Source organism: Lemur catta, chromosome 7 (assembly GCF_020740605.2).
Source record: "Lemur catta isolate mLemCat1 chromosome 7, mLemCat1.pri, whole genome shotgun sequence".
In the NCBI taxonomy this organism is placed as follows: Eukaryota; Metazoa; Chordata; class Mammalia; order Primates; family Lemuridae; genus Lemur; species Lemur catta.
Window position 1 is genome coordinate 83502355 of NC_059134.1, and position 26980 is coordinate 83529334.

The 26980-nt window shown below is 45.0% G+C and overlaps 1 protein-coding gene across 1 annotated transcript in view; it reads left to right on the forward strand.

The window, feature by feature from the left end:
• Positions 1-7322: 7322 nt before the first annotated feature.
• Positions 7323-26980, forward strand: part of KIAA1549L (KIAA1549 like) — a 256074-nt gene continuing 236416 nt past the window's right edge. Inside the window, exon 1 of the mRNA XM_045557763.1 lies at positions 7323-7539. Coding sequence (XP_045413719.1) covers positions 7323-7539 — 217 coding nt within the window. The remainder of the gene's footprint in view (positions 7540-26980) is intronic.

A 26980-nucleotide genomic window follows, 5' to 3' on the forward strand; every position in this document is an offset into this window, starting at 1 on the left:
AAGCAAGTTTTGTTTCTGTTTTGTTTTTCTGGTGAGGATACAGGAATAGCTTCTCAAAAATTACTAAATCTCGGAGATTTGATTTTTCAAAGATTCACTTGTTGATATAAGGTATAAGCCCTACGTTTGGTGGCCTAATGTGTTCCCAAGGAGTGGTTCATCCATCAGCATTAGCATCGCCTGGGAGTTTGTTAGAAATGCAGACTCTTGGGTGACCTATTTAATCAGAATCTTCATTTTACCAACGTCCCTATCCCCATGTAATTCATGTGTACGTTAAAGTTTGTGAAATTGGGCCTAATGGACATCTCCACCTCGATGCCCTTTTTAGCTCTGGTTTTCTTTTCCCCCAAACTTACCTTTCCTGGATTCCCAGATATCTCTCCTCCTCCTCCTCCCTGCCCTCCTCCTCACCCTTCTCCTCCTCTTTGTCCTGCCACCATTAGTTACCCCTGTGAGATCCATTTCAACACTGTTCCTGTCCTGTCCCGTCCTCGTTGTGCCACCCTGGTTCAGACCTAGGCACTCGTTCAAACTAATACTCTTATCTGACTTCCTTGCTCCTAGTCCACCCCTCTCTCCCAGCCTCCTCTTAGTTGTCAGGTCGTAGTTTTAAAATTCTTTTTAAAATTACTCACCAGGTGGTCTTTTTTAAAATTTTGATCAAGATGGGAGTGGAGGTGATGAGGAGGTGCTTGGGGCAAGTAAACATACATTCTAAGTGAAAACAGGGTTCTGCCTCTCAAATTCAGCTTCAAGCCAAGTCCTTGACTGTTTCCCCAAAGCTCCTCACGTGAAAATTCTAGAGTTGCCTTTGAATACCAGCCTGCTTTAAAATCTTGACTGTTACTTTCAGGATAATGTCCAAGTCTGTTAGGAGGACATTAAATTCTCTATGATATGTTCATCTGCCTCCAATAGAATCTCTCACTGCTTCTTGTACTAAACAGCCACGTTAGCTATTTGGTCTTGTTTGAAGATACCTGTTGGTTTGTCATTCCACACCTTGGCATGGCTGAAGTGCCTTCTTTCTTGCCCTCATCTTATCTGCTTGTCATGCCCCAGCTCAAGTGCCACCTCCTCTGTAAGATGTTTAATAGCTCCTTCCTTATGGCGTTTTCACCTATGGCATAAATAATTGTTTTATAATTTTATTTCTGCCTTGCTATATCCTGAGACCCTTGAGGGTGTGGATTTTATCTTACTTATCTTTATAGCCCCAGTGAGTGGAATTTTTGACAAATACAGTAGATGCTCAGTAAAGGTTTATTGAATGAATGGAGTAAAGATTAAAGTGATGGCTTAAATCAGGCATTGTGAAGAAATGGTAGTGTGATTGGGTTAATACACAGAAAGTGTCTACTGGCAGGCACATAACAGGCACTCAAGAGTGGAAGGTGCTGCTATTATTGTGCATGTTGCCTCTAAAGGGGTAATAGTTTCATCTAGTCTGAAGATGCATCAGTTGGCCCTCCTAATAAAACAGAAGTGTCTTTGGCAAATGAGAAGGGGCATTGGTCATTTGGGGGGCTTGACATTTATTGCTAGTGGGCTGCTATCCTTGTTAGAATATGTCTTGTTTATAATACATTTCTTATAGACCTTTCAAAAAATGATAGAACTTTAAAATGAAATTTTAAGTATAATTCTTTTTCGTCTTGTGTGCTTCAGGGAGACTTTATGTAACAATAATATCTAAGGTTTATTGAGCACCTATGCCAGGTTAATTTTTTTTTTTAGAACAGCTTTACTGAGATATGACTTACACAACACAAAATTCACTTGTTTTAAGTGTACAATGTACAATCAATGAATGTTAGTATATTTGCAGAGTTGTATAACCATTATCACAATCTAATTTTAGAACATCCCTGTCACTCTAAAAAGAAATCTTGTGCCCATTTCCAGTCACTCACTCCCCATTTTTACCCCCAGCCCCAGGCAACCACTAATCTACTTTCTGTCTCTTTGGTTTGCCTTTACTGGACATTTCATACAGATGGAATCATATAATATGTGGCCTTTTGTGACTGGCTTCTTCAGCATAATATTTTCAAGGTTCATCAGTGTTGTAGCATGTACCAGTCCTTTGTTCCTTTTTATTGATGAATAGTATTTGGTTGCACCACATTTTGTTTATCTTTTCACCAATTGATGGACATTTGGATTGTTCCTACTTTTTAGTTATTGTGAATAATGCTGCTACAAATATTTGTATAGACCTATTTGTGTGGACGTATGTTTTGATATATCTTGGGCAGACAACATGTACCTTGGTATCTTGGGTAGGTATTTCCAGTTTTCTGAAAGGGATAGGGAGGTACAGAGTTTTAAATTTTTCTCAAGGTTACCAGTTATTAGGCAATGGAGTTAGAACTCCAACTCAGGTTGGAAATCATTGAGATTTTCAATAGCCAATCCTGGTTCCCATGGTATAGAGCCTGAGAATAAGGCTTAACACAGCTAAGCAAGAACTCGAGGGGAAAGAGATATGGTAAAAAGTGAGCTAGCCCTTTAGCGTCAAAGACTGGACCATATCCTTGCTCTGTGACTGGATGAACCCCAGAAGCAACAGAAATATTAATTAGAGACAAACTGGTCATTGATGGTTAAAAAACAAACAAGAAACAAACAAATAAAAACTGCCTCCTCCCACTGGAGGATTTAGAGGATAATTAGCCAGAACTTGGGGGAGTTGAAATGTCCTCAACAGAAGTCAAGTTCAAGTCAACAAACAAACACTGAGTTGCTAGGCTGTCGTGAGGGCCACCCTGAGGATGGAGATCAGCCTCACACACCCAGAGACTGAGGGCTGTCCTGGGGGGCGCTGTCATTGTCTTGTTGGGACTGTTGTCCTAGGCCTTCAGGAGAGCTTGGGAAATTGTTTTTAGAAAAATAGATTGAGATATAAGGAGAAGGGGAAACCGAGATGGCCTACATTTCTGCAACAGCCTCCTTTGTTGCTTCCTCTCCCTCCCATTGCTCTCCCCGCTGCCTTCCCCCCATTGTTAATTCACCTGCATCTCTTTGCTCTTGGGGGCAGTTCCTGTCTGCAGGGCACCCATATGGCCATGACAAGCACTTTTCTCAGTGCCAGTGCAGTGCCATGCAGGAAAGGCCCAGTAAATGTTCTACCCCAGTTATATCTAGTGTTTTCTCAAGATCACTGGAAGCAAAGAAAACCATGTTTAAATTTTCATTTTAAATTTCTTCCTTTTTTTTTTTTCTTTTTTTTTTTGAGGAATCTATGAGATGTCTGAAATATACACCATGGCACTTTAGGCCACCATAGTCTATAACGATACGTGGGCACATGTCCCTTGCTTGCGTCTGTAGCCTCCTCTCTCAGCACTTTGCTCTGACTGTATGTTTACTCATCTCCCCAACTTGACTCTAAGTACTGAGCTCAGTGAGGGTCGGGGCACGGCTTTGCTCACTGTAGGAACCCCAGAACCTAGAACTATCCCGGATACATGAAATAAGGAGTTCAGTGTAGACCTGGGCTTTGCACCAGCAAGGAGTGTCAGTAACAAAGATCAGAACTAGAGGAGAAACATTTGCATATTGCAAAAATAATGAAGGTGGAGGCCCAGCTATTTACCCCCCATGGTAATGGCAGAAATTTCAATTGCAGGCCTGAAACCGTCACCCAGAGACTGATCTTTTTTCCCTGCCTAACAAAATGCTTTGCACAAAAGACATTGACTTCTTAAAGCCATATAGCAATAAATTTACACACTGGGAAAGTCCCAAAGCCCTGGTTTAAATAAAATAAAATTAACAAAAGGGTTTATTGGTTTCAGAGGTTTGCAGTTGTCATATATAAGAAGATTGAGTGCTTACTGCATGTCAAGTGTACTTCAGAATGTTTGACATGTGTCATTTCAACACAAGGAGTTGCTCTTATCATTTCCAGTTTTATAGATGAGATATAAAGATGTGAAGAGATTATGTCCAAAGTTATACAGCTAGTAAAGGGTAGGGCCTGAATTTAAATCTAAGTAAAGTTTCAGAGCCTGTGTACTCACTCTTCAATCAAGGATCTCATCAAGCTTCCTGCTCCAGCAGGAAACCCTCCCAGAGTTGCTCCTACTGGATGAGATAAAGTACAAACTCCATACCATGGCATCTCAGGCTTTCCACCGCTGCCTCCAACTTGGCTCTCCTGCCTTGAAACAGAATCGCCCTAAGTCCCCTCTGCTACTCGCACCAGATTCCTCCCCCTTCCCTGCAAGATGCTGCAAACCTTCATGCCTTTCTACCTTGCCATTTGTGGTGCCTGGCAAACTCCAACTTTAAATGTTTCTTCTTTTCCTTCTTCTTCTCCTCCAGGAAGAAACAGCCACCCCTTCCCCACATTCCCACGATGACGGGTGGTCAGCACATAGCTCTGTCGCATCCTCACCACTTTGCTCCGAAGTTACTGCTGTGTGTGTGTCTCTGCCTCACTAGACTGTGGGCTTCTCGAGGAAAGAGATGGGGTCTGGTCTTGAGGCCGCCTCATCAGGGAGGCAGATTCACTGAAACACCACTCCAACGACTGAAAACTGAAAAGTAATTTACGTCTGGTCTAAGTCTGGCAAATAATGATGAAGAGACAATCCCCCCTGCAACACAACATACCTGTTTGAGATATGTGTTTGCTATCTTTCACCCCCATGGCACTTGTCCCCCAAATAAAGATTGGGGGACAATCTCTCTCTCTAAGCTCTTATGGAGAAGCTCTCATGTTCGGGTCTTGCCTCTCTTGCTTCACATACAGCCTCTCCCCTTCTGGATCTTTTCTCTCGCTTAGGCCAGCAACTTTAGGTCCCTTCCTGTATGGATCCAGCCAGCCCGTCCAGCTCCCTTGGTTCCAGGCTCACCCCATCGACACCACATAGTCCAGGTGCAGAAAAGGGCTGGGAGTGGGGAGGGCTGTGTCCTCTTCAAATATTTCTCCCCATCACCCCCACCTTTGTGTCCTCACCTCTTAACTCGGAGCCTGGTACAGGATTATTGGTGCTCCTGAGAGTGACCTACCTTCCCCCTCCCTCTCCCTCCCCTTGGGGAAAAGCCCAAATTTGTCCAAGCCCACCACAACTTGGCCTCTTCAGGCTTCAAACAATCGGCTCCCCTGCCCCAAGGCTGCATTTTCCTGCCTCCCTCCCGGTCTCTGCTCAGCCCACTTCTCCCTGCATGTGCACCTGGGTCCTCAGCACCTAAGCTGCTCCAAATCCTCCCCTTCTGTCAGTCCGACTGTGCCTGGACATCATCGTCCCCTATCTCTGTGTCCCTGGGATCGCCACTGGCTGCAGGACCATTCGTCTTGTCTTGTGATACTGCCTGAATCAAGGCCATGGACTGGCTTTCTCATTAGGGTCTCAACCTGATTTCTTGAATTGCTTTATCGCCTCAATTAGACCGCAAGTTTCTTGAAACAAACCAAAACAGAACAAATTTAATTAAAGAGCCAGATTAAATCATAACCCCCAAGGTATTACTATATTTCAACACATCTTAGGCACATTATAAGACACATCTGACATCTGAGAAGCTAACATGTGAAAGAATGTGTCTTAGATGAAATGTGGTGTCATTTCTATCCTACAGATGCTCAATAACTGAGATTTAACACTTTTCCAGACCCACTGGCTAACTTGCTGCGCCTTGAACACAGCAGGCACGCTCTGCCCCAGGGCTTTCGCCCTTGCTCTGCCCTTTATCTGGAATGCTCTTCCTGCATGCCTTGTTCTCTCATCTCCTTCAGGTCTTTGCTCCATGTCACCTTCTCAGTGAGGCTTTTCTTCACCCCATTCAACATGGCAACACCAGCTCCTCGCGTTTCATTCTTTTACTCTGATTTTCCTCCACAGCGTTTATCACTGATACTCTATTACTTACTTATTTGTTTAGTGCAGGTGTACCCCCGCAGAAGGTCAGCTCCAGGAGGGCAGGGGTTTTGTTTATGGCTCTTGTCCCAGTGTTTAGAACAGGGCCTGGCACGTAACAGGCAGTCAATAAATATTGTTGAATGAATAGAGTTTGAGCTTCACCAGGTCGGGGATGTGTGTTTTTCCTCACTGCTTGTATCCCCAGTGCCTAGCATCGTAGCTGGCAAACAGTGGGTGCTCAATATTTAATGACTGAAGGACATACGAAGCTCCTATGACCTAGGTTACTTGCTTAAGGCCATCAAGCCTGGCAAGGGGGAAGAGCAGGAGACCAATTCAACTGACTTGGGGGCCTTTAGTCCCACTGGGTAGTGCCTGCCTAACCCTCCTGTTTGCAGGGAGGGAGTTTTTTGAAAAGACTCCCCCGTCTCGGGTCTTCCCAAAGCGCAGTGCATTCATGTGCACGTAGTATGGCTGCAACAAATATTTATAACGTGTTTTTGATCCAGCGTTTTATCGCAACTAGGCCACGGCCGCTTCAGTTCCTCGGAGGCAAACGGGCGTGCAAGTGTTCGCTGGCCCCTCAGAGAAGTAGTGAACAAACAGCACAAAGCGCGCCTGCCCATCTGCAGAGAGCTTTTCCAAAATCCAGGCTGCAGAGCTTTCTGGCCGCTTCGGCACGTTGACCAAGACCGTTTGCCCCCCTTCTCGGGACGGGCGACCTCTCCCGCCGACCTTCCCTCCTCCGGATGGGGGAGGAGGTGCGAGAGGAAGGGGGAGGGAAGCCCCCCGCGCGCATCACGGGGGCGTGGGAGCGGCCGGGAGGGGTCCCCCTCCTGGGTCCGGGGCCCGGCCGGGCGCGCGGGAGCGGGGGGCGCGCGGTGGCTCCGCGCGGGGATGCGCGCGCGCGCCTGCCTCGCCTCCCTCGCCCGCTCCGGTGGCTACGTGCTCTCTTTGTCAATGAGGCGCCGCTCCGAGCTGCAGTAGCACTCGCGGCCCGGGAGCCGGAGCCGGAGCCGGAGCTGGAACCCGAAGCCCAGCGAGCGGAGCGGGCCGGAGAGGCGGCGGCGGGAGGAAGGGACCCGCGCGCGCCCGCGGACGCCAGTCGCGCTTCTCGCAGCCTCGCGCCCTCGGTCTGCAGGAGCCGGCCCGGGGGAGGGAGCCCCGGGCGGCGCCCGTCCCGCCCTCGCTGCCCGGGACGCGCCGCGCGCGGCGACAGGCAGCGTGGGAACCCCGGCCCGCGCCCGCCGCGGCTCCATGAGGCCCCGGCTCCCGCGCGGGTGAAGCCGCGGCTCCCCGGAGCCCGCCCTGGGCACGGCAGGACGAGCGAGCAAGTCGCGCCGCCCGGCGTCCCCTCCCTCAGGCGCCCGGGCCATGGCCGGCGATGCCCGCTGAGGACCCGAGCGCCCTGCGGAGCGAGGCAGCGGCCTGGATGTGTGAAGCGTCCCCATGGCTCTGCAGGAGGCGACGCCTCGGGGCCCAAGGGAAGCGGGGCCGGCGGCGCGGGGGCCCAGGGGCCGGCTGCGGGCGCTTGGGCTCGGCCGCACCGGCGTGAGGGGCCCCGGGGTCGGCGGGTCCCACAACGCGTCGCCGCCGCCGCCGCCCCCGCTGCTGCTGGGACTACTGCTGCTGGCGGCCCTCCTGGAGCACGGCCGGGCCGACCCGGGTAAGCGCTTGGCGGCGGCTTGGCGTCCGCAGAGGTTCCTGGAGGAGCGGGGCGCCCGTCGGGGCGGGCACCTGACCGAGTGGCGGTGGACGGAGAGGTCTCTGCAGCACCGGCTCTGGGATGTTCTCCGCCCTTTGCTGCTGCTGCAGCGGCAGCCGAACTGTCAGAAATCTGTCTCCGGGGAAGGCACTGTTGGGCGGGGAAGGAAAAAAAGAGGTGCATTGGCATCTTCTTTTTGGACAAGTTGCAGATCTTCCTAGTGGCCCCTCAGGCACGCTTCATTTAGATAAAGATCTGGTGTGTTTAAGGACACCTTAAAAGGGAAGTGTTTTATTAGGACACGTTTCAGGGTGGGGACGTCCACTATATTTTGGGCTCCCTGTTGAGTGTCCACATTGTCTTAACTGCACGAAATGGCCAGAGAGTTTAGGTAGTTCCCGTGCCGGCTTCCCGAATAGCAGTTTCCCCTGTGTGTTGATAGCGGAACCCTTTGTTTTGGAACGGAGGTACCTAAAATAATTGCTTGCACCTTGCAAAGGGATTCAGGCACTGATCAAGTATTTAATGCACTGTTGGCAGGAGGTTAGTTAAAAATAATCACGCTCGGCTTTTAGACTTCCAACAATCCCTAGGAAATAGATTTCTGTAATACCTTGGACGATTTTTAGAAATCTGTTGTAACTCTTTGGGGGAGAGGGGGATTATTCTGCTAATGTGCTTCAAAACTTACACTGTGCCGTCAGCAATTGTCTGGGAACTAAAAATGATTACTACGGCACTTGAAAAGGGCAGGCTTTTGTGTTTTTGATGAAATCCTGAGTTCTTAATGTGTTTAATTTATCAAGGAATATCGCTCTCACTTCAGGTAGTATGTTCCCATAGTTTTGTGTTTTTTAGCAAGGACTGATGGGGACTTCTTCTTTCCCAGCGTGCCCCCTCCCCCAAATTAGACTAAAATTCCTAATTGTGAGGAGCTAACACAGTTTTAGATAAGAGGGATTCAGGTTAAAAATATTTCTTGTCTTCTAATTAAGTTCAACAGCTTAATTCGTAGCCCATTTTCCTTTGCTTCACTTAAAAGGTCACTGACATGAGGTGTCTGTGTACAGATTAATGCCAAGGAATTTTCTATTGTGATTATAATGTCTACAAAGTTCAGTGATCTTTGGATGTGTGTCTCAGACTTGAAAAAAACCTCTGAAGAATTTTAGCCCCCAATTTTTATACCTGTAGCAGTTTTCAGCGCTGTGTATTTGGCAAAATGGTTAAAAGGTGAATCCTGAGTCAGACACAGGTGAATACCTTAGTATTCATTGGCTCAGAAACACACCTTGAGTTTTTGTTTACGAGGTGTCAAATCCTTGGTAGTTTCGTAAACTGCTATGAGATATTTATTTTTGGATGTTGTCCATTTGAATGCAGATAATGAAAACTGTTCAACCATCTGTAATAAGTGAAACTTGGCTTTCAGGTATTGTTCCTATGCAGCCTGATGTCAGATGATTTCCTTTGATCAGTTTTGAATTTCTGACCTTTATTCTCAGCTTTGTACCTTCTGAACCTCTGTGACTTTGCTTGGCTCCTCTTTCAGGCTGCCAGAGCCTGACTTAGGGGACTTCTGACCTGTATTGTTTGGGTTTAGCCCTAGTGTCTTTTTTCCTTTTATTCTTTTAGTGTGGTGATCACGGGGACACAGAGCTAGGAAAGATGCTTTGATTAAAATGATGGTAAAAATCATAAAGTTGATGTTCCTCCCCAGAGTCCTTTGTCTTTTCTCATTAGAGTTACCTGTTGCCTCCTCTGTGCTTTTTGGGCACCCTTTCTGCTGTCACCCTTCATGACCAGTTCCCCGGGGTCCAGCCCACCTGTGGATCCACAGTCTACCTCTGAGCTCTGTGGTCTCCTTTGGATTTGCTGATGATTTGATTTCATGACTTGGTTCTCTCTCAGTGGAAGAGCTGAACACTGGGCTACCCGCCTCACCTCCTACCTGCTTTCACTTGTACTCTGATTTTCCCTTGGGGCAGCTTCACCCCAGGGCGGATGAGTCCTGGGCCTAAGGCAGGGTGTCCCAAGGGGTTTGCAGAGGAAGCAATGTCAGAAGGGAGGCAGGAGGATGAATGACACATTCTGGGGACATTTGACTTTCAACAAACAACTTAATTTGGAACTTTTCCGGAGGGGCAGCTGCGGTTTGGTGCTGCCTCTCTCTGCAGAATATGTCTGATGCTGAATTGCATGAGAAGCCAAACCTGCGATGATTGAGATCCTACTAGAAGTGTTAGCTTGCTGTAGTCATGTCATTTGCATGGCTGCTGTTGCTTGTTTTCTGAGCAAGACGTTTGCCTTGGTTGAAAAATGGGCAAAAATAGATTTGTTTCTGGAAAATACTGTAGCAGTTGTTCAGCACCTTTGTGTCCTGGAGCCTCTGTAGTGTGTTCCCAGACTACTTCTACCCACCTCACCCCCAGCTTCTTTGCTTTAATATTCTCGGGGTATCGGAGTTCTTTTTCACCTAAAGAAAAGGCTGCTGTCATCTTCAGTCTCCTCCCTCAAACTCCCTCTAACTTCCATCTCCTTGGAACCCTTGATCCCAGGCAGTAGCTCCTATTTTGAATGTGAGAAAGAAGATTCTTTGTAGCAGCAAGTGCTGACAACCCTCTATTCATCTGCCGTCCAGGCTTCAGGCAAAATAGTAAAGTTCAAATTTGACTTCACAATTTTCTTAACTATTGATCTTCCATTCAGTTCATGTCAGTAAACATTTACTGCATGCCTGTTATGTGCCCAGACAGTTGCTCATCCCTTTATGATCAGCCACTCAGTGTGACTCTCTGGACCTCAGTTCTCTCATCTGTAAAATGGGGATGATAATAGTTTCAGTCTCATTGGGTTCTTGTGAGGATTGCATGAGTTAATGTGTCTAAAGTGTTTAAAACAGCGCTTGCTATACAGTAAATGCTCAATGAATGCTAGCGGTTCTTACAAAATTGCAGAAATTAACTGCGCATTGACTCTGTCTAGGTCCTGTGCTCAGGCAGGGTTACAGAGGTGAATAAGGATAAGGTGGCCCTTGCACTCTGGGAGGCTGAGGCAGGAGGATTGCTTGAGGTCAGAAGTTCAAGACCAGCCTAAGCAAGAGTAAGACCTTGTCTCTACTAAAAATAGAAAAATTAGCTGGGCGTGGTGGTGCTTGCTGTAGTCCCAGCTTTTTGGGAGGCTGAGGCAGGAGGATCACTTGAGCCCAGGAATCTGAAGTTGCTGTGAGCTAGGCTGACACCATGGCACTCTAGCCCAGGTGACAGAGCAAGATTCTGTCAAAAAAAAAAAAAAAGGATAAGGTGGCTTGAAGAAGGCCGTCATGAAGAGGGTGATAGGGGCCCTTGAAGTCTGCTGTGTGATCAGAGCTCATAAGATGAGGGAACGGTTAATTCTAGGAGAGTGGGGGCCTTGAAGGATGAGTAGGGGCTGGCGGCATTGACGGTGGCATTTCAGGCAGAGGAAAAGTAAAGGGTTCTTTGTGGCCAGGGCACAGGGTGTTGTAGGAAGGAGTATTTGACACCCTCTCACTGGCCTGGGACTCCCCCAGGCCCTCCCCATGGGGGCTGAAGGGCTGCTTGCTTCTCCCACCAACTTGTTAGTTCCTGATTTATCTTCATTTCCCTATTGCCTGTTACAGTGCCCAGCATAGAATAGGAACTTAACTAAATTTTCAGCCTTCTTACACTCCTATTGCCTCGGTTTGGCTGATTCTGTTAGATGTTAAGACTCTTATTTCATTTAAATAATTCGCAGTAAGTTGTGGATGAGTATTTTAGTAAGGGAATATATTTGCATTTTGAGAGAAGGGTTTGCTGCTACCAGAGAATCTTTAATATAGCACAATATGTGTGTGTGGGGAGAGATAATTTTGACCTGGGATGTCTTTCTTGCCCCTTTCCATCCTCCTGGTATACATCACCGACTTGGAGTGCCATTTGGAATAGGTTCAACCATTCATTTGTTCATTCATTCATTCAATGCGTTTTGAGTGCCTCTCTATTCTGAGGTAACAGTAGCACACAAAAACAAGCCCCTGTTCTCATGGTGTTTAGAAACTAGCCTAGTGCTTTCCAAACTTCACTGTGCCTAGGAATCACTGGAAGATCTTGTTAAAATGCTTATCCTGGTTCCATAGGCCTGAGATAAAGCCTGAGAGTCTGCATTTCTAACCAGTGCCTGAGTGATGCTCAGGATCCCATTTTGAGAAGCAAGTGACAGTAAACAAATACCTGTAGGTCAGGTGATGCTAAGTTCTACAAAGTAAAATAAATCAGGGTAGAGGATAGCAGATAGCCTCCCTCCTGCATGTGCTTGTCTCTATGGAGTGGTGGGGGAGGCCTGTACGATGATGTGAGTAGAGACCTAACAGTGCATATCTGGGGGAAGACTATTCCAGGCTGAGGGAAAAGGAAGTGCAAAGGCCTTGCAGAGAGATTGTGTTTGGGGTGGTTGAGGACCAGGAGGGATGCTAGTGTAGAACTGAATGAGCAAAGGGGGAGTGGTGAGAAATGATGTGGAAGAGAGAGATGGGGCTAGGTGGTATGGGACTTACTGGCCGTGGTGATGACTTGGTATTTCATTAATATTTTTGAATGAGATGGTGTAAGCCATTGGAGCACCCAAGCAAGAGGTGACATAATCTGACTTCAGTTTTAAAAGAATCACCCTGGCTGTCGTGGGGAAAAAAGTCAGTAAGGTCAAGTGTGGAAACAAGGAGAATAGGTAGGAGGCTGTTGTTGAAATCTGGTCTGTAGATGAAGGTGGCTTTGACAGGTGGCAACAGGACGGGTAGTGAGAAGTAGTTAGATTTTGGACGTCATTTGAAGATAGAGCTAAGAGAATTATCCGGTGGATTAAAAGGATAGGAAAGAAAGAGGAACCAAAATTATTTCAAGGTTTTTGGCTCAAGCAACTGGAAAGATGAAGGTGCCATTAATTGAGATGGGAAAGGTTGCAGGAAGCTCAGGTTTGGGGTATGTAAAGCATGAAATGTTTATTGAAGTGGGGATGTCAGGTTGCCAGTTGAACAAAGTAGTCTGGAATTGTAGGGCGATACCAGGTCCAGAGATACAAATTTGGGAGCCACCAGCATAGAAGTGGATAGGAAGCCTAGAGCATGAGTATGGAGAAGAGAGGAGATCTGAGCAATGAGCCTGGGACACTGCAGCATTTAGGGGTTCAGGGAATAGGGGGATCAGCAAGAGATGGAGGAGAAAACAAAGTGGGAAGAGAAGAACGTGCACATGGTGGCCTGGGAGCCAAGTGAAGACAGTGTTCAAGGAGGAGGGAGGGATCCACTCGGCCAAAGCTGCTGAGAGTGGGGTTAGGTGGGGACTAGCAGCAGACGTTGGGTTTGGAGTTGTGGAGGCGTTTTGTGGCTCTGAGAGCCGTGGGAACAGAAGTCTGATTGCAGTGGGTTCAAGAGTGAAAGGAAGAAGAGAAATTGTTGACAGAAATACCACCACTCTTTTAAAATCAAAAAGCAGAGTAATAGGGGAGGCGGGCCAAGGGAAGGTTAAGATGGGGTATAATTACATATGTTCATACCTTCTCATTTTTTAACATTAAATATATGCAACAAGAGTGTTTGATTGTTTGATTTGGTGTTGCCCCCCATATATAGATGGCCCCCAAAATATATTTGGATGTTTTCCTCTCAATGTTAATTTTTAGCACTTCAAAGATACTTGCACGATGTCCCAAAACTTGCCTCCCATCTTATCATTTCCCCCCTCCCAAGATAAAGAAGATTATCTTGGGAACAGTAACATTGTGCTTTTACTAAAATAGAAGCCAGACTGAGCATGCTGACCTATGCCTGTAATCCCAGCACTTTGGGAGGCCAAGACGGGAGAATCACTTGAGGCCAGGAGTTGGAGACCAGCCTGAGCAACATAGCAAGACCCTGTCTCTACAAAAAATAATAAGTAGATAAATAAATAAATAAAAATAAAATAAAATAAAAGTAGCTGGACATGGTGGCCTGCACATGCATGTAATCCTAGCTACTTGGGAGGCTGAGGCAGGAGGATTGCTTGAGCACAGGAGTTTGAAGCTGCAGTGAGCCATGATTGTGCCACTGCACTCTAGCTTGGGCAACAAAGTGAGACCTTGTCTCAAAAAAGCCAAAACACACACACACACACACACACACACACACACACACACACACACACACACACACAAACTCAGAAGTCATATATCCCCTTCCTAAAACTGACCATCTCAGTGGAAACTTGAGATCCTGAAATTCTGATGACAACCCAAGAAGCTCTCAGAAGCTTACTTATCTCAAGTCTTAAATTACTAGAATATAATCTGAGAATATTCAGATGAATGTGCACACTTTCTTTTTCATTTTCATTAACCTTCAAGCTCATATTGTGCTTTTCTTTCTTTTCTTTTCTTTTCTTTTTTTTAAAACAAACAACAACTCTACTCTTCTCCAGACAAAAATGAATAGTTGGAATGATCCTAAAACATTTTCGTTGCTTGACAACATATTAGAGGGGATTTCTAAACACACAGAGGACACATTATTCTGGGTCATGGGATGACTGCCATGGATGTGATTCTCTTTGGGGACTTCAGGACCAAAGGACAGTTAACAATCTGGGTGTTGTAAATATCAGTGATAGTAGCTGGTGGGAGGGTGGCAGATGAGTCACATTAATTCAGCAATATTTATCAAGCACCTGGCATATGCCAAGCTCTTCATTAGATACTAGGGATACAGTGAGAACAAGCCAGGCCTGGCCTCTGTCCTCAAGCAGCCTATACCAGGACAAGAAACCCTCACTCAGGTGCAGTGGCAGGTAGGTAAAGTACCTCCATGAATTAGGTCAGGTTGGGGGATACGGCAAGGCAGAAAGTGCTTGCCTTGTCCAAAGAGGCAGCCACTTCTTGGTGGCAGCCTGCAAAGGACTGATGCTCAGGGTGCTGTAGTTCTGACTTCTCAAGAAAAGTTGAATCTTTATTTAGAATCTCCTTGTTTTCAAATCTCACCAATTAATTCAGATTTTTGAAATGTCATGCTGTACAAAGAGAATGCACTCATGAGCCACCAGTTTTTTTTGTTCCTTTTTAAAAGTCAAGTACATTAAGATATAATTTACATACAGTGAAATTCACCCTTTGTAGGTGCACTGTATGGTGCATTTTGACAGAAGTGGACAATCATGGGTCACCACCACAATCCAGATATAGAATGTTTCTCTCACCTGCCAAAGTTCCCTCCTGCCCCTTGCAATCATTCCTTTCCCTCACATACCCAGCCCCTGGCAACCACACATCTATTCTCTGTCCCTGTAAGTTTTGCCTTTTCTAGAAGGTCATCGAAATGGAATTGTACAGTATGTAATATTTTGTGTCTTCTTTCACTTAGTTTAATGCTCTTGAGAATCATTCATGTTGCATGGGTCACTAATGCTGTCCTTCTTATTACAGAATAGTATTCCATTGCACCGTAGTTTGCTTATTCAATGACCAATTGATGGGCATTTGAGTTATTTCCAGCTTTTGGTCTAAAAATCTTTGGACAGTTTTCATCATTCCCCTTGGGGGAAACACCTAGGAGTGGGATTTCCGGGTCATGTATGAGTTATGTGTTTCACCTTATAAGAAGTTGCCAAATTCTTTTCCAAGCAGATGTATAATTTTGCATTCCCATATAAGCAAAGTATGAGACTTCTAGTTGCTTCTCTGTGTCCTCACTGGCACTTGGCTTTGTCAGCTTTTTTTTCTTTTAAATTTCAGCCATTCTAATAGCTGTTTAGGGGTATTTCATTGTAGTTTTAGTTTGCATTTCTCTAATTACCAATTGTGTTATTGTTGCATATCTTTTTTTTTTTTTTTGAGACAGAGTCTCACTCTGTTGCCAGAGCTAGAGTGCCGTGGCGTCAGTGTAGCTTACAGCAAGCTCAAACTCATGGGCTCAAGCAATCCTCCTGCTTCAGCCTCCCGAGTAGCTGGAACTACAGGCATATGCCACCATGCCCGGCTAATTTTTTCTATATATATTCTTAGATGTCCAGCTAATTGCTTTCTATTTTTTTTTTTTTTTTTTAGTAGAGACAGGAGTCTCGCTCTTGCTCAGGCTGGTCTCGAACTCTTGAGTTCAAACAATCCACCTGCCTCTGCCTCCCAGAGTGCTAGGATTACAGGTGTGAGCCACTGTGCCCAGCCTATTGTTGCATATCTTTTCATATTCTTACATCTGTATTTCTACTTTCAAGTGGCTGTTAAAATCTTTTGCCCATTTAAAATGTTGGCTTTTCTTATTGTTGAATTTTGAGCTTTCTTTATATAGTCTGGATACAAGTCCTTTATCAGACAGGTGTTTTGCAAATATTTTCTCCTAGTCTGTTGCTTTTCTTTTCATTTTATTAACAGTATTTTTCAAAGACCAGAAATTTTAAATTTTGGTTAACTCTATTTTATCAACTTTTTTAATTTAAGATTTGTGTTTTTGTGTGTGTATCCTAGCTTAGAAATCTTTGCCTAACCCGATGCCACAGACATCTATGATTTCTTCTAGAAGTATTGTAATTTTATTTTTACTTTTAGGTCTATGATCCATTTCATGTAATTTTTATATATGGTGGAAGGTAAGAGTCAAGGTTACTTTTTTTATATGGATGCTTAATTGTTCCAGCCCCATTTATTGAAAAGACTATCCTTGCTCCATTGAGTTACCTTGGCACCATATATTTATGGGGTTATTTCTGGACTCTAGTCTGTTTTATTGATCTCTGCTTTTCTCCTTATGCCAGTACAACACCATCTTGATTTCTCTAGCTCAGGGTTTCTTAACTTCAGCACTATTGACATTTTGGATTCAACAATTCTTTGTTGTGGGGGCCTGTCCTGTGCATTAGGGAGTTGAGTAGTAGTTCTGGCTTCTGCCTAGTAGATGCCAACAACTCCCCTCTTGCCCCATTATGACAACCAAAAATGTCTCCAGACATTGCTAAATGCTCCCCTGGCGGGTAAAATTGCCCCTGGTTGAGTTCCATTGCTCTACCTGTATAGCAAGTCTTGAAGTCAGATTGTGGGCGTACTCTTTGTTCTTCTTTTTCAAAGCCTTTTTGGCTATTCAAGGTCTTAATGCTTTTCCATATAGATTTTAGTATCTTCTTGTCAATGTCAATTAAAAAAGCCTGCTGGATTTTTGACTGGGATTTCATTGAACCTAGATCAATTGGGGATGATCACTGCCTTAACAGCATTGAATTTTTTGATCCTTGACCATGATACCTCTCTCCATTTATTTAGTTATTTTTTCCTTTCTCTCCTCAGTGTTTTATAGTTTTTAGCATACAAATTTGTACATATGTATTTCATGTTTTTCAGTGCTTTGGTAAGCAGTACTTTAAAAATTTCTTCGTTAGTATATAGAGATATGGTTTTAAAATATTAACCATGGCTGTGTGCAGGGCTCATGCATGTAATCCCAGCACTTTGGGAGGCCGAGGCGGGAGAATCGCTTGAGCCCAGGAGTTTGAGAACATGGCAAGACCTTGTCTCTACAAAAAATAAAAAAACTTAGCTGGATTTGGTGGTGCATTCCTGTACTCCTAGCTACCTGGGAGGCTGAGGCAGGAGGATCTCTTGAGCCCAAGAGTTTGAAGTTACAGTGAGCTATGATTGTTCCACTGTACTCCAGCCTGGGTGACAGAGCGAGACCCTGTCTCTAAAAATAAACAACTAAATAAATAAAAATTAAAGAATGAAATATTAACCTTGTATCATGTGACCTTTCTTTTTTTTTTTTTTTATTTCAGCTCATCATGGGGATACATAAGTTTAGGTCATATACATTGTCCATGTCCTGCCCATCCCCCCGAGTCAGAGTCCCAAGCGCGTCCGTTCTCATTCTCCAGACAGTGCGCCTGGTACTCATCATGTAGTCATACCTCCATCCCCTCCCCCCCCACCTCCCCGGGTCTGCACCTTCAAGCATGACCATTCCCCAGAGGGTGTGCAACGCACTCGTCATGTAGGCATACACCCATCCCCTCCCCCCACCCCCCATCCCAGTCTGATATCCAACATGTGACCTTTCTAAACTCACTTAGTTCTAGTAGCTTTTTATAGAATCTTTGGGGTTTTTCTAAATAGAAAATCATGTTATCTGTGAATAAAGAGTTTTATTTCTTTCTTTCAAATCTGTATGCATTTTATTTCTTTTTCTTGCCTTATTGTATTAGCTAGAACTTCCAGTACATTTGTGAATAGAAATGGGAAGTGGACATCCTTTTCTTGATCCCAGCCTTGGGGGAAAACATCAGTGTTTCACTAATAAGAATGATGTTAGTTATAGCTTTTATCATGAATGGGTATTGAATTTTGGCAAATTCTTTCTCTGTATCTATTGAGATGATCACAAGGTTTTTCTTCTTCAGTCTGTAAAAAGACAACCTAAGTTGATTTTAGAATGTTGAACCAATCTGTATTCCTGGGATAAACTCCAACTTAGTCATGATGTGTGCTCCAGATGGGTCTGATTTTCTAATATTTTTGTTAGGAATTTTTAAAGTCTTATATTCATGAGGGATATTGGTCTGTAGCTTTGTTTTCCTGAACTGTATCGTCTGGTTTTGGTATAGCAGTAATGCTGGCCTATAAAATAATAGGGAAATACTCCCTCTTCTATTTTATGGAAATGTTTGTGTAGAATTATTATTTCTTCCTTAATGCCTATGGTCTTACAGATGAGACTAAAGATCACTGAAGGGTTTCTTTAGTAAAACAAAAAGTATCAAGTATTTCAAGTTCATTTCCTCATTCTCAGAGATACCAGTGGACGCTACATAGGTTTTAGGTCTAGGCAGAACAGCCTAGGTGAGGGGAAATTGTGCTGGATGCATTCAGGAGGCCAAGGTCGCCCTTGGCTGGCTGTTACTTATCAAGGCACTTTGCTTTCCAGGGCCTCAGTTTTCCCATCTATGAATAAGATCCTCAGGATCCTGCTTTCTTCCTACATCTCCTGCTGTGTGTGTTTGAGCTGTAAGCAGATGTTTAGGGGAAGGTTACATCAACTGCATTTCCTGCCTCTTCCTGCATTAGTGGCCAAGCCCAGTCAAGGATTCTCATTCTGAAAAGGGAAGAGTTTTCCCATATTTTGCTGTTATGGTTCCAGCTTGAAGCCCAGATAAATATTGGCCTATCTTCAATCTTCATTGGCTTTTCAAAAATTATAAAAGTAACATACACTCTATTAAATTCAAGCAGTACTCAAGTGTGTGCAATAAAACACAAAAGGCTATTTTAGCCTCGCAGTTCCCTAGAGTTATGCTGTCAAGCAAGTGTGATGGGTCCTTCCAGACCTTTATTCATACAAATATTTACATCTATAGACATATCCTCACTTAATTTTTTTTTAAGATACAAAGAGTGTAATAGCACCTTGCTTTTTTCACTCATCACTGTATATTGTGGCCCTCTTTCCCTACTAAATTTTCTCATGAGAGAATTTGAACTCCTGGAAACATGGAAAAAGCCTTTTGTTATAAGGAGAATAGCTTTAAAACCACAGGTCAGCTTCAAACCTAGAGTTAAAATGTCTCCTTAGACTATTCCTCCCATTTTCCCAATTCCTTGGCTAGGAAGATACATCCACAGATATTTAAGGGAAATCATGGACCCTTTTGAACACCACACAGAATAGGGATAAATGTCATGTTTTAACCAATCACATAGATGTAAATAAGGCCGAGTAGCTGCCTTAAGCATCGTCCAAGGTCATTGCTGCACCTGCCTCCTGTCCATTCATGCGAGGCTTTGCCCAGTGTGTCCTGACCACAAGAGGGGAATTTGATTTAGATTTATATATGTTAAATCTATTCTTAGCTTGAAATGAAATCTCCTGATGTCAGAAACTCAAAATGGCTTTGGTATGTATGCAGTTCCAGTACGTAGGAAGGTCTAGAATATTTCTAACTTTTCCACATGTGGAATTAAGCGGCTAGAATGAAAAACTAGGACTCTGAGACCTACCCCTCTACCTCTGTCCCTGGGAATGAATGCTGCTCCCCTGTCATTTGTCTTTTTGTTTACCAAATGTCAACAGCAAACCAGGGAGGCTGAAGAGAAATGGGAAGAGTGAAAAGAAAATGTTGAAATTAATAGTGTGGCTTATAAATCCTTGTTGAAAAGGGCTGAGCAAAAATATCTCCAAACTTACATCCTTCATTATCAAATAAGAAGTCTTTGTTTTGAAAAGAATAGGAGGATCTGGATTAGGAGAATTATTTTGAATATAATTAAACTGGATGAAAATGTATTCAAAAATCAGCACCTAGAGCTGTCCTTGGCAGTTTCCTGTTATTATCTTATTAATACTGGAGATGAATATATGCATCAAGCTGGTGAATCCTATGGAACCTTTTTTTTTTTTTTCCAGTGGGCTGGGGAGTATTTCTTGCCTCTGGTCTAGCGATAAAAATATTTTAAACAAGTGTTTTTCCATTTTTGTGGCTAATGTAATATGTTTACTTTTCCCTGCAGGGATAAGTCTCCAGGTTTGGTGTAACACTTCACAGTTGCTGAAGCTTTCTGTTTCTTTTCCTATCTGAATCTCACACCAGCTCCTAAGAGAGGGTTGAGGAAATGATTTGCTAAAGGTCACACAGTGGTCTAGGGAGTTTTACATTATTCCAAGATCCAGGGGACAGATCGATCACCTAGCGACACAACTAAAACTAGCTCAAGTCTGGGGTCCCAGGCCACAGGGGAAATCTCATGTGACAATATTCAGAAGACGAATGAAATTTAACTGGGCCACGTGGACACTATAATTAATTGATAGAAATCACAGCTAACACTTTTGAGCCTTTACTGTTTGTATGCGCTCACTTGATTCTCACAACAACCCTGTTATTATCACATGCTTCAGATGAGAGAACTTAACAGTAACTTGTCCAGTGTCGCCCAGGTCATGGTCAGAGGTGAGATTTGAACCCAGACATTTGGATGCCACAGCCCACCCTCTGCTTTCTCACATCGTCTTCCTGGACGTTAAGAGGTGAGATGAATGGCTCTGTGTCTCGTGGGCCTAGTGCCTCTTGCCTCTCCCTCTTCCTACAGCTCTGTCCGTCCTTCTGCGTCTTTCTGCAGCCTGGCTTTCTCTGCTTACCCATAGCTTGCTGGTTCCCCAGACATTAAACCTTGCGTGAAGCTTTTTGCTTGTGGTGGTGCTCACTGCAGCTACAGTGGGCAAGAACTTTTAGTTTAAGTGCCTACCGTCAGGTCTCTGTCCTGGTTCCACATTCCCGAGGGGGAATCAGGTTGCTCAGTCTGGCCCATGGGGTTAGGGATCTATCCCTCAGCTGATCAGCAGAGGCCAGGGGAGAAGGTGCACATGGTACAAAAATGGCTTCTTCGTCTGACCCCTCCTTCGACCATGGAGGTCAGTTTTAAATGAGATGGTGTGGGCAGGGCAAACTTCCCCGATTTTCTCTCTTGCCTCATAGCAATAAAAGACAGCTTCATGTGTTGGTAAGCTGGTTGTATGAAAAACAACAATGATAAGTGGCCTAATTTATAGCTTTGGCCAATTTCCATGGTATAAATACTCCCTCCATGGCTGATTTCAAGCCAGAGGCAGGGCAGCTTACACAGTAAGTGTCTCCAAGGAGTTTGACGTCTAGGCTTAATAGGCCAGTCAACTAGGTGGGTTTATAATTACGTAAAAGGGAATAAGATTTCAAGGTAGAGAGGGTGGAAGTCAGATTTGCTGTGCACAGTCTAAAATAGCTTGAAATACCGGATATAGTTCTAACCGTATAATCTAGTAGGCACACGGCGATGTTTTCTAAAATATTGCATTTTTCTTTGACTGTGATGTCTCCCTTGTGACATGTAATTAACCCTTTCACTGAATTTAGGATGTCAGACCTCATCTTCTTGAATGGGCATTGGTTTTGTTTTCTGGCACTGAAAGGTGTAATTTTTCCTTGCTTCCGGATGTCAGCACCTCCTCCTCATTTGCTGCTGTTATAAACAGACTCCTTTCTTCCACCTTTCAAATCTAGAGATGTAAAGTCCGTGTGTGGCCTATTAGACATCCTTCAGTTGAATACACATTATTAGTCAGGACTGGAGGCTTTATTGATGATCATAAGGCCATCTCTCAGTTCATGTAATTATGCTAAAAGCCAAGACAATCTCACGAGTGCCACCTCTGACAGTGTGTCAGGCACCCTAGCAGAACCCAAGGCCTGTCTGGTCGGCTCTTTTCCCTTGCACATCTGGGAAGGAGATTGGGAGTCTTGGCTTCAGTGCACTAGTCACGATACCGCCAGCGTTCCCCATCCTTCCTCCTGATGTGACTGTGTTGCTAGCCTTGGGTGGTGTTGGCCACTGGGAGGCGGAGGGACAAGTGCCACCAAGGTAGATCTATCACTCTGCTTAGACATGCAACTCCAGGTGTCCTACTGAAGGAAGGTCAGTGTCTTTACCTATAAAAATAGCATAATTAATTTATTCTTTTAATTTCCCTTGAGATGTAGCAAGAAAAAAATTTTACAAGAGTCTTCTTTTATGTTTTATTGAAGCTGTGTCCTAGTTTGTGAATATGTTGACTTCTGAATCAGAAGACTAGCAGTTATGGAACAGCTACTATTGTGTCAGTCACTGGATCAGGGTCTGATGTAATCCCTATGCTCAGGCTGTCAGATAGTTCTTGCCCATTTTACTCAGAGGAAGCAGAGATTGAGAGAGCATTTAAGAAATCGACTTGCCTAAGGGCGCATTGTTTGTAAGTGGTGGAGCTGGGATTTGAAACTAGATCTGACTTCAATGTACGTGTGTTTTCAGCCATCCAGTGCAGTCCTTCCCTGCCCACCCAACATTTTATGAAAAATTTAAACATACAGAAAAACGGAAAGAACACACATATACCTGCCCCCTAGACGGTACATTAACATTTTGCTTCATCATGTATCTATCAGTGCCTGTATCCATCTATCAATCCATCTTATTTTTTGGTGTGTTCAAAGTAAGTTACAGACATCAGTACAATTCAGTCCTATGCACTTTAGCATGCATGGCATTGATTAGGTTTCAATATTTGTTTATGGTTCTTTGTTTTTGAGGTGAATTTTACATACAATGAAATACAGAAATCTTAAGAATATATTCCTGAGTTTTGACAAATTTATATACCTGTTTAACCCAAATCCCTGGACTATCTCCCCAAATAAGTTTCCTTTTGCTCCTTTCCAGACATTCTCCTCCCTACTCACCCCCCCTACCCTACACAACTATGGTTTGATCTTCTTTTCTACCATGGTTTAGTTTTTATACCACGCAGGTGTTTTTTTTTTTTTTAAACAACCAAATTGCCAGTTTTCTTTGTTCTGCAGCAAAAGATAAAAATGAGGAACAGGTGCAGTGGCTCATGCCTATAATCCCAGCACTTTGGGAGGCTGAGGTGGGAGGATTGCTTGAGGCCAGGAGTTAAGGCCAGCCTGGCCAACATAGCAAGACCTCATCTTTACAAAAAATAAGTAGATTAGCAGGATGTGGTGGTGCACACCTGTAGTCCCAGCTATTTGGGAGCCTGAGGTGGGAGGATTGCTTGAGTCCAGGAATTCCGGGCTGCAGTGAGCTGTGGTTGTGCCACTGCACTCCAGCCTGGGTGACAGAGCAAGACTCTGTCTCTAAAAAAAAGAGTATCTATCCCAAACGCACAATAGAGACCTATCACTACAAGACAAATAGTTTCCCTACAGTCATGATATACTGTGCAGTCTTAAATAATGATGCCTGTTGTTTCCAAATTGATTTTCCTTGTTTATGATTCCCAGTGGAGGTGAGTACTGTGAAGGGGAAGCCCAGTGCCTGCCACATCCAGGTGCTCAGTAAATACTGTCTGAATTGATGCATTCACAGGAATGAGTATGTGATAGCTGATAGGTGAGTACTCTGGAGGATACACCCAGGGTGCTGGGGGAGGATGAAGGAGGGGGCTTGCCTTGGTGAGTGAGGAGGAGGAGGGTAAGGGTAGGCTTTCCTGAGAAAGTGACATTTGAGCTAATCTAGAAGGATGGATTGGAGATAACCAGGCAGGGATTTGGGGCTGAGGGAGGAGTGTGTACTGTCCTCTGTGGTGGGAAGGAGCGTGGCTTGTTCCAGAACCACACGGAGAAGGCCGTGTGGGTGGCGGGCAGGAAGGGAGGGAGGGCAAGGGAGCAGTGGACGCAGCAGAGAGGCAGGAGCAGGATCACCCGGGAGATGGCCGTGGGCGCTGGCCTTTGTCTTAAGAGCAACAGAGGCTGTTGTGTGGCTTCAGGTTAAAGGGTGACCTTGACATTCAGTTATCTAGCCAGTTGAGTTAGATGAAGAGGAGACATGGACCGTATGTTATGGAATCATAGTGAAATTAAATACCATTGGCATGAAAGTTCCAAATTTTAGGAGAACCTTAATTTGCACTGGGAATCCTACACTCATCTTCAGATTCCTCCAGTCATTTTTCTCCCTCGCCTCTCCGACTGCCCAGGCAGTAACACTTACTGACTAAAGCTCCCCTGCGCCTCCAGCTCTTGCCTGCTCTGTCCTCTCATTTTCACTGCCTCTATTTCTTCATCTCCTTGGCTCCTTAACTCCCTTACCCGTGGAGAGGTGAAGGGGTCCTGCCAGTCCCCGGTAGCTGCCTGCTTGCTTACTCCCAGGCGGCTGTCTCACCCCTTCGCTCTGTTGTTCTGTAGATCGTCCCAGGGAGGCCTCATTCAGACTCATGGGTTTAACACCCACCTGTGTACCAATGCTGTGAAAAACTCTCAGCTGTCTCCCGAGGGTGAGACACATGCTGACCTGTTTATTGGGCGTCTCCAGCCATGGCTACAGACAGCTCAGCATTTCTCCCTGGAAGAGCACTCATCTCCTCCTGAGTCTTGCTCCTCACTCTGTGTTTACTCTGTATATCCTAGTTCAACGAGGATGACCACCACCCATTTGTGGGAGCCAGAAATCTGAGACTCATTCTAGATTGTTTTCTTTTTCTCCCCCTACTTCATCTAGTTGGCCACTAAATCTTGCTGATTGCATTTCTGAGCACTCTCGTTATTCTCTCATTTTTCTGTCTCTGCTGCCTTATTTCACATCTTCCCTCCTTCTGGTCTGTGTTCTTGCCAAAGCCATGTCTCCTAATTGGCCCCCCACCTCCAGTCTTGGCCCCCTTCAAACCAGTCTCATCTTCCAGCCAGAGATTCTTGTAGAGTATAAATCAGCCCAGACCCTTCAGTGGCTCCCTATAATTTATTTCAACTCCATGGTTTAGCCATCTGGGTTCTTTATGAATGAACCCTCTCCAACTCATACCTGCCACTATAGCCAGACTTGCAGTTCTCCAAAAGCCTCTTCATGCCCTTTACATTTTATTCTTTCTGCCTGGGAAGCCCTTGCCAGCCCTGTCCGCCCGGTTAGCATCTGCACTTCTTCAAGACTCAGCTCAAGCATTACTCCTTCAGGTGGCCTCCCCTGCGAGCATTCTGCCCTCCGCCGTAGGAGTGAGATGCCATCCTCTCTGCCTCCACCTTCTGTACCATCCTTGGCGGTGGACTGGCCCGTCTCCTCCATCAGACTGTGTATTGCTTAGTGCAGTGGTTGTCAAAAGGTAATCCCCGGGACACGGGGGTCCTGGAAACCCTTTCACAGCTGTGATCGATGTGTTAAAAATGGTTTTCGTTGTAACCGAGGACACATACTGTTACAGCCATGTCTGTTGGAAGAAACAGTGAGCTAAGTGGCTAGGGAGACAACTTGCTCAGAGCAAGAGGGAAGAATATACTGTAAAGTCAAACTAGCGCTAAGGAACAACCGAGAATGCTTCGCCTCCTGAGCGTGGAAGACAGTGCTCAGGAAGAAGAGCAGGAAAGGGTGCTGCTTACACTGTTGAAAGGTCGGATAAACGTGGGGTCAGTTTAAATTCTAGGGTGTGAAAGTGTGCAGACAACCCCTAAAACTGGAGAGCCACTCTCCTAAAGGCTAAGATCATGTCTTATTTGTCTTAGCACAGGGTCTTGAACATATATAATAGATACAGGATACTTGTGGTGTATAGAAAGAAAGGAAGAGAATCTTCTGGTATGTTTTCCCCATACCTATAAAAACCTGTTGTATTATTCCTAATCTTAAAAGCTTTCTTGGTTGGGTACAGTGGCTCATGCCTGTAATCCTAGCACTTCGGGAGGCTGAGGCAGCAGGATTGATTTAGGCCAGGAGTTCAAGACCAGCCTGAACAAGATTGAGACCCCATCTCTGCAAAAAATAGAGAAATTAGCTGGGTGCAATGACATGTACCTGTAGTTGCAGCTACTTGGGAGGCTGAGGCAGGAGGATCGCTTGAACCCAGGATTTTGAGGTGCAGTGAGCTATGGTGGTGCCACTGCACTCTAGCCTGGGCAACAGAGCGAGACCCTGTCTAAAACAAAACAAAACAAAACAAAACAAAACAAAACAAAACAAAACCTTCTTTGACAATTCTGCCAACAAATACGTATGGACGGCACAGCACTGGTAGTGGGAAGTATTGCAGGGCTCACAGCCAGGGGGGGCTGGCTTCTGTCTACAGATGTGTTTTCAAAAACTAAACACTTGTCAAATAGAATTAAAAAGCCATTTAAAAATCAAGAGCTTTTCCATAAAAAAAATCAGGATTTCTAGGTTCTCTTGAAATAATCAGAAGATCAACCATGCTGGTCTCACGTCCGGGCATGGCGACAATGGGCTGAAGCTGGATAGCAGGGCCTCTTTTACACGGGGCATCTGTCACAGCCCCCACTGGTACCACTTCACTCTTGCGTTGGCTGAGATGAGCTAAGTGCTGTAACACGCCAACCCCCAAATCTGTAAAGGCTTAAAGCCATAGAAGTTCTCTTCTCACTCACATAAAGACAAATTGAGTGTTCCTGAGGGGCGGGGAGCTCTTTTCAAAGTGGGGACTCAGGGACTCAAGATCCTTGCGTTTTGTGGCTCCCAAGTCTGCTGTGCTTGTCTGCATCCAGCAGATGGACTGAGAAAGAGGAATAGGTCCGAAAGTGATGTGCACATTCTGCTCACATTCTGTGGATTAGTGCTCCGTCACTTGGCCATACTGGCCTGCAGGGAGAGGCTGGGACACGAATCTTGGAGTGGGCCCAGAAAGAAGAAGGAATAGGTTTGGTGAACAGCCAGCTGGTATCTGACCTAAGCCATGTCTTTCATCTGCTTGGCCCCTTGAGGCATTTGAGTTTGCAATCTCTGCTCTAGCAGCAGTAGGCCTTGGAGATAAGGAAACCTAGGTTCCAGTCACTGTAATGTCAGCTCCAACAGGGCAGGAACTTAATCTGTTTTGTGTCCTGTTGCATACTAGTGCCTAGAGCAGTGTCTGGCACACAGTAGGTGCTTAGCAAGT